The 7662-nt window shown below is 50.5% G+C and overlaps 1 protein-coding gene and 2 non-coding genes across 3 annotated transcripts in view; 1 reads left to right on the plus strand and 2 right to left on the minus strand.

The window, feature by feature from the left end:
• PLLP (plasmolipin) overlaps positions 1-1046 on the minus strand; it is a 16806-nt gene extending 15760 nt beyond the window's left edge. Inside the window, exon 1 of the mRNA XM_015558783.1 lies at positions 894-1046. Within this exon, the coding sequence (XP_015414269.1) occupies positions 894-1046 (153 nt within the window). The remainder of the gene's footprint in view (positions 1-893) is intronic.
• A 4323-nt stretch (positions 1047-5369) lies between these two features.
• TRNAL-CAG lies at positions 5370-5452 on the plus strand. Its single transcript has one exon. It is a non-coding gene; the product is annotated as a tRNA-Leu (tRNA).
• Positions 5453-5709: 257 nt separating this feature from the next.
• Positions 5710-5792, minus strand: TRNAL-CAG. Its single transcript has one exon. It is a non-coding gene; the product is annotated as a tRNA-Leu (tRNA).
• Positions 5793-7662: the final 1870 nt, after the last annotated feature.

A 7662-nucleotide genomic window follows, 5' to 3' on the forward strand; every position in this document is an offset into this window, starting at 1 on the left:
TGGAGACGCACGAAGTCGCGTCGTCCCACTTCTCAGACGGGGAGACTGAGGCCGCAGTCCGTGAAACGGTGCCGCCAGAGCCCATCTAGATAAGCTGCGCGTCCTGCCCCGGGAGAGGCCGCCTGCGAGGACTTTGCACCGTGGCTCGGAGCCATCTTCGCCGGGAACAGCTACGGGCGTTCTCCTGGGTGTCTCTAGGGCGCTGGGCGCCGTTGGCCACCCCTGAGCCTCTCTTTTCTCTTCCCTTAAAGCGCGATCAGCATCCCGGGGGACCGAGCGCCAGCAGAGGAGGGTCTGTGTGAAGTGGGGGCGCCTGTGGCTCAGTGGATGTGGCTGTCACTTAGGAGCACGCTGAGCAGTGACTTAGCTCTCTCAGCCTCGGTTTCCGCGGCTGCAATGTAGGGATAAGAAAGGACTCGCCTCACGGAGCTGTTGTGCAGAATAAACGGAGCCCCTGGCACGCAGGGGGACGGGGTGCCACTTAGAAGGTGGGAGATGATGGCCTGAGGCAGAGGAAGCCGGACAGTCTGAAAGAGGATCCCTGGTGGCTGGGGCAAAGCGAGTGAGGGTTCCAGGCGACAGCCGGGCAGGGACCAAGTCACAAAGGGCTACTTAGTCTCCTGTGGCTGCCGGAACGAATGATCATGAACTTGGTGACTTAAAAGAACAGAACAGCCTTCTCACAGGTCTAGAGGCCAGAGTCTGAAACCAGTTTCCTGAGCCAAAGCAAGGTGTCAGCAGGACGGCTCCCCCCGCCCCCCCCCCGCGAGGGCGTAGGGGAGAGTCTGTGCCTGTCTCTTCCTGCTTCTCGTGGTGGCTGCTGGCATCCCTGGACTTGTGGCCTCATCACCTCAATCTCTGCCCCTGTGGTCACATTGCCTCCTCTTCTGTACCCATCCGATCTCTCTCTGGTAGAGACACTTGTGGGTGGATGAAGGCCCACCCCGGTGATCCAGGGTGATCTCCCCCATCACCAACCTTAACCTTTCTTTATGAAGTAGAAGTTGCAGGTTCCGGGTGAGGGCCTGATGTCTTTTGCTGGCCATTGTTCATGCCACAGAACAGTGGAATGAATTTTATTTTAGGCCCGCAGTGGTTCTCAACCTTCCTAATGCCGCGATCCTTTAATACAGTTCTTCATGTTGTGGTGACCCCCACTTTCATGGTTACAAATTGCACATAATGAAAGCATAGTGATGAATCACAAAAACAGTATGTAATTATATATGTGTTTTCCGATGGTCTTAGGCGACCCCTGTGAAAGGGTAGCGACCCACAGGTTCAAATTTAGGGCCTGACGGTTTCAGGGGGCCAAGACCTGACTTGACAGTGTCACTGGTTGATGCTGACTGAATGCTTGGCCCACTCAACTGGATGTTTGCTGCTCCCTCCTGATACACCTGACTCCCCCCCCACCCCCCAGGAGGTGCTCAGGAAATGAGGGGTGCTTCTTAGTAGCTACAAAAGCATTACCCAGAGACGAGCCTCTCTGCTCTCTGCTCTCTGCCCGAGCCCAAGTGCAGAACCAAGTGCCTGGGCAAACGCTTCATGTTATTACGACACAGAAAACAATATGATGACTGTTTCCCAGGCAGATCCCCAAACAATAGAGTGGTTTTGTGTTGGTTTGGGTTTGGATTTTGTTTTTGAGCTAATCCCACTTTCATTCCTTTCAAATGGCAGCGGGCGAGACTCAATCCCGGCATTGTTTTTTACTGGGACGTTTTCTTCGAAGCCACCTTTGTTCACTGCTCCCCCCACCCCCAGTCAGAAAAAGTGGGAAGGGACCTGTCCGCGCAGGCGGGGGCCTGCCGCCCACCCAGGGTCTCAGCTGGCGCCATGGGAGCCTAGATGAGGAGGTGAGGCCTGTTTATTCTCAGGGTTGTTGCCCTGCCCCAGGGTCCGAGCAGGCCATGGCTGTGATCACGTGAAGCACACGTCTAGTCTCAGTTCTCACTTCTGCACAGGCTCCCTACTCCGACCAAGCCCTGATGGGGCACTGGGCCTGCCCCACCTCGGGTGGTTGGGGCAAGCTGGAGGGGCCCTGACCAAATGCTTACTGTGCACCTTGGGTGTACCAGGCACTGGGAGCAGAGCTGTGAGCCCTCCGACCAGACCCCACCCTCAGGGAGTCTGATGGGAGAGACAGGGTAGATACCCGAACCCACAGGTCAATAGATACATGATTACCAACTGTGATCACCTTACTCCAGGGGGAGAGCAGGGTACCCTGAGAAAAGAAGAGTAATTGGGGTTGGGGTGTCATTCAGATAGCTGCGTCAGGGAACGTCTACATATTTAAGCAGAGGTCTAAAGGACAGATGAGAATCAGGCAGGAAAAGAGCACTTCAGGCAGAGAAATGTGCAAAGGCCCTGAGGTCAGAAAAATCTGAAGAAAGACAGAGGTTATGAGTTGAGGGAATTAGGAAGAGATGAGGTTCCAGAGGCAGCCAGGGGCCAGATCACCTAGGGTTCAAACCCTCAGCAACGGAGTGGGTTTTATTATTTAAAAAACACACACACAACAACAGACCACTAGAGGACAGTTATAAAAATTAAAATAGAATTACAGTCTCTATCCCACCTCTGGGTATATAGCCAAAAGAATAGAAAGCAGAGCCTTGAAGATATATTTGTACACCTCTGCTCATAACATTATTCACGGTCGCTAAAAGGCAGGAGCAACCCAGGCGTCCACTAATGGATGGGTATATAAATAACACCTGGTATATATGTATTCCACAGTGGAATACTATTCAACCTGAGAAAGGGATGACATTCTGACACATGCCACATACAACATGAACTTTGAAGGCATCCAAAGTGACATAAGCCAGTCACAAAATTACAAATACTGTATGACTCCACTTACATGAGGTATCAAGAGGAGTCAAACTCGCCCTAGCTGGGTAGCTTAGCTGGTTAGGTTGTGGGTTCCATCCCCGGTCACTTACAAGAATCAACCAATGAATGCATAAATAAGTGGAACAACAAATTGATGTTTCTCTCTCTCCCGCCCCTCCCCCTTCTCTCCCTCCCTACCTCCCCCCTCCCTCAAATCAAAAGAAAGAGAGTAGTCAAACTCATAGAAGTAGAAAGCAGAATGGCTCTTGCCAGGGGCTGGGGGAGCTGAGAATGGGGAGTTAGTGTTTCATGGGGACCAAGTTTCAGTTTGAGAAGGTGAAAAAGTTCTGGAGATGGGATGTAGTAGTGGTTGCACAACAATGCAAGGGCCACAGAACCATACACTTAAAAGTGGTAAATTTTATCTTATATGTATTTTATCGCAAAGAAAAAAAATGTTTAAGTCTTTCAATTAAAAAGCATTTTAAGTGCACAAGTGGTATGTAGATATGGAAACACAAGGTAATAAGTGCCTGAAGTTTAGGAAACAGTGATCTGGTCAAGCTCCTTCCTGTCACTGTTGGGACATCGGTCCATCTCAGAGGAGGACAGAATTCAGCTCAAGTTGCACAGTGAACCGGTGTGACCAGGGGCCAGGTGGCTCTTCTGGTCACTGAGCGTCTCCGTGGGGTTGGAAGTGGGCGTGCGTGAACACAGAGCCAACAGCGTTGGTGGGCTCTATTGATGGCAGGCCAGCACCCATTCTCCGCACGGCCACCACGCCTGAGCTCCCTGGGGTGGGAGAAGACATTTGAACAGAACCTTGAAAAGTGCAATTGGAGAAGGGGCATCATTCCAGGTGGGTGGTACAAGAGCGAAGGGTGGGTACCAGGAAGCTGAGCACGTTGGCTGCTGGCCGGCCTTTGCGATGTCTCCGTGTTGAGATGCAGCCGAGACTTGTCCGGAAGGGGCAGGTGCCTGCAGGGCCCTGCCACCCTCCTCGGGGCCAGTTATTTATTGGCTCAGAATGAGGCACAGGTCAGACTTGGGGTTTGGTTATTTCCTCTGCCTGGACCCTTCTGCCTCTTGGAACAGGGGCGGAGGTTGTTTGGAATGGGAGCGCCAAAGAAAGGGCATTAGGATGAACTATGTGTTCAGTGATCTGTGGCTCCAATTCCTGAGAGATGTGGCCAAGCCAGGGTTTGGGTGAATCCACCTCATTCTGCCCAGGTGCCAGCTGCACCAGGAGGTCTGGACCGGGACTTCCTGCCCCTGGCTCACCCTTACCCTGTAGTTTGCGTTCATTCATTATTCAACCTGCACTCCTTTTAGCTCCTTCGCCACATTTTGTGTCCTAGACCCTAGGGATTTGGGGGCAAAGAAGACGCTTACAGCCCTGGCTGGGTAGCTTAATTGGTTAGAGAATCTTCCAGATGCACCAAGGTTGTGGGTTTGACCCCTGGTCAAGAGACAACAAATTAATCTCTCTCTCTCTCATCAATCAATCAATTAAAAAAAGCTGGTTCAAAGGAAAATATATGTATACAGGGTGGAGCAAAAGTAGGTTTACAGTTGTAAGTACATGAAACACACAGTTTATTCTTGTATTATTATTTTTCACAGGAACAACTGTAAGCCTACTTTTGCCCCACATATCTCCCAATCAAGAATGCTGAAGGGAATTTGCTAATAGATGCAAAACTGGCTTCTACCACAGGGTGGAATCAGTCATATCTTACCAATGTTTATTTGCATTTTTATGACCTGAATTTTAAATGGTTTTAAATAATATATTTTACTTAACAAATATATTCAAAATGTTGTCATTTAAACATGTGATCAATATAAAAAGTTAATGAGCTCTTTCACTTTTTTTGTACTACGGTCTTCAAAATCCCACGTGTATCTTACTGCTCGGTAGACGCACAGTTAGTGGCTACTACATTAGCACAGCTTCGGACAATACCTAATATTCCATTGAAAGAACGTCCAGGAAACATTTTGCCTTTTCCAAAGTCTTTTCCGATTTTTTTCTGACAGTTTTTTAATTAAAAGAAAAAATTACACGAAGTGACTGTCCAGCCTTGTCGAATGCCTCCAGGGATGGGGAATGTCACCATCTAACAGGGACCCCGTCTCCTTTCTAACAAGCCCATTCTTTAAGGAAACCTTCCTTTTTACTTACCCAACAATATCTCGATCCACTCCATCAATAATATTAGTCGTTAAAAAACAATATATAAACTTCAGGTTCAGAGGACTCGACAATATAGTTTCGTTTTCGTTATATCTATGTTTATGGCTCTTTTTTTTTACTGATGGCAAAGGAAACTTTCCGTTTTTGCTCAGGCTACAATGTTTCCACTTAAAAACGTGTAAGTAGTAAAGAGACGGAACCAGTTTGAGAATAACGGCAGGGACTGTGTAGCTGAACTTTAAGCTGAACGACCACAACGAACTGATTCTCAAACCGCGTCACCCTGCGCTAGAAACTACATCCTAATTACAGCCAGTCCTCCAAGCAAGTCAGGATGGCCGAGCGGTCTAAGGCGCTGCGTTCAGGTCGCAGTCTCCCCTGGAGGCGTGGGTTCGAATCCCACTCCTGACATTAGCTGTTTTTTTTCTTCTTTCCTCCCAAGCTCTTAACGAAAGTGTGTACATTGGACTACGCTATAAAAGTTCCACAGTACACAGAGCGGGACTTTCTCTTTACAGTCTGGAGTTTAGTAAAATATCATCAGGAAGAAAATGCCTGTTAAGAAGAAAACAGCTGTTTTTTTTAAGAAGATTCAAAGAGTATCCAAACGTGTGAAATATCATCTAGTTGATTTGGAGTTACCGCTGAAAAGCAAAAAAAAGGAGTCTTGTCAGGAGTGGGATTCGAACCCACGCCTCCAGGGGAGACTGCGACCTGAACGCAGCGCCTTAGACCGCTCGGCCATCCTGACTACACGAGTCCAGCCTCACCAGAAAACCTTTCCGGAAGATCTCTAGTCTACGCATGCGCACGTGTATGACATGGTTGCGCTCGGGGAGAGGCGGAGTAGGGCGCCGAGGCGGCGACAGGGGGCGCACACAACTCGTTGAAGGAGAATCTGAAAATCCCAGAGGCCCGGGGCCGCTCCGCCGTGCATGCATTTGAGCTTCCGACGTGCATTCATTCTGCACGCATGCATGTGCTATTCACATCCGTGTGGAATCTTGCATGTCTGCAAGCACCCTTGGTCTTTCCGCACAACATTTCCTTGTGAGTTTTCTACTGGCTAATAGATCTGATTGCTCCTGGCACCTGTCCCCCATTCTCTTTCCAAACGTTCTTCAAACCCGCAGCTTCACATTTGTATGTGTTTAACTCGCTCAGGCTCCGGGTTAGCTCGAGTCCCGCAGCCGCACGGCCGCACCCACCCTGTTTCTGACCATGTCCCCGGTGCCCAAACCGTGATTGGCGTAAGGCGCGCTCCCAGACAACGTCTGTGGATGAATCCCTGCTCGCCGCCTCCTGCCTGCGTTATGTTATTTCGTGACTCGTGTCTCCCCCACTCCCGCTCCTAACTCTGGGGGATCCGGGGCCCCACCTTCCGCCCCTTCTTTTCCTAACCCCTTTGTACCCATCCCTAAAATATAAATTGCCCTGGATATTACAAAAGGCGGGGGAGACTGCGACCTGAACGCAGCGCCTTAGACCGCTCGGCCATCCTGACTACACGAGTCCAGCCTCACCAGAAAACCTTTCCGGAAGATCTCTAGTCTACGCATGCGCACGTGTATGACATGGTTGCGCTCGGGGAGAGGCGGAGTAGGGCGCCGAGGCGGCGACAGGGGGCGCACACAACTCGTTGAAGGAGAATCTGAAAATCCCAGAGGCCCGGGGCCGCTCCGCCGTGCATGCATTTGAGCTTCCGACGTGCATTCATTCTGCACGCATGCACGTGCTATTCACATCCGTGTGGAATCTTGCATGTCTGCAAGCACCCTTGGTCTTTCCGCACAACATTTCCTTGTGAGTTTTCTACTGGCTAATAGATCTGATTGCTCCTGGCACCTGTCCCCCATTCTCTTTCCAAACGTTCTTCAAACCCGCAGCTTCACATTTGTATGTGTTTAACTCGCTCAGGCTCCGGGTTAGCTCGAGTCCCGCAGCCGCACGGCCGCACCCACCCTGTTTCTGACCATGTCCCCGGTGCCCAAACCGTGATTGGCGTAAGGCGGGCTCCCAGACAACGTCTGTGGATGAATCCCTGCTCGCCGCCTCCTGCCTGCGTTATGTTATTTCGTGACTCGTGTCTCCCCCACTCCCGCTCCTAACTCTGGGGGATCCGGGGCCCCACCTTCCGCCCCTTCTTTTCCTAACCCCTTTGTACCCATCCCTAAAATATAAATTGCCCTGGATATTACAAAAGGCGGCGGTATATAATTTCCTGCGCATTTCCTCTGTGCCAGGCACTCATTTAGGTGCTGTGTACAAAACAATTTCTGCCCTCAAGATACAGCCCAACGTGGGGTGAAGGCAGAAAGAGAAGAAATAAGTGAATAAATAAATTCAGGTGCTGGTAAGTGCGAGAAAGAGGATGTGTGAGGATATTTGTAAGAGACTGAAAAAAAAAAAAAGCGCCAAACAGGAGAGCCGGTGCCTTGGCTGGGGCACCAGTCCCGGCGATCTGACTCTATAGGGGTCTGCACCTGTCATCACCTCTGCATGCGATGACGCCTGTCCCCATGTCAGGACCCCGTTCCCTGCTCTGGGCATTCGTCCACTTTAGGCGAGGAAAGTCCCCTGAAGTCAGTTGGGAAAGTCTACCAGCATCAGGGGAAGTCCCA

This window comes from Myotis davidii, unplaced genomic scaffold (assembly GCF_000327345.1).
Source record: "Myotis davidii unplaced genomic scaffold, ASM32734v1 scaffold590, whole genome shotgun sequence".
In the NCBI taxonomy this organism is placed as follows: Eukaryota; Metazoa; Chordata; class Mammalia; order Chiroptera; family Vespertilionidae; genus Myotis; species Myotis davidii.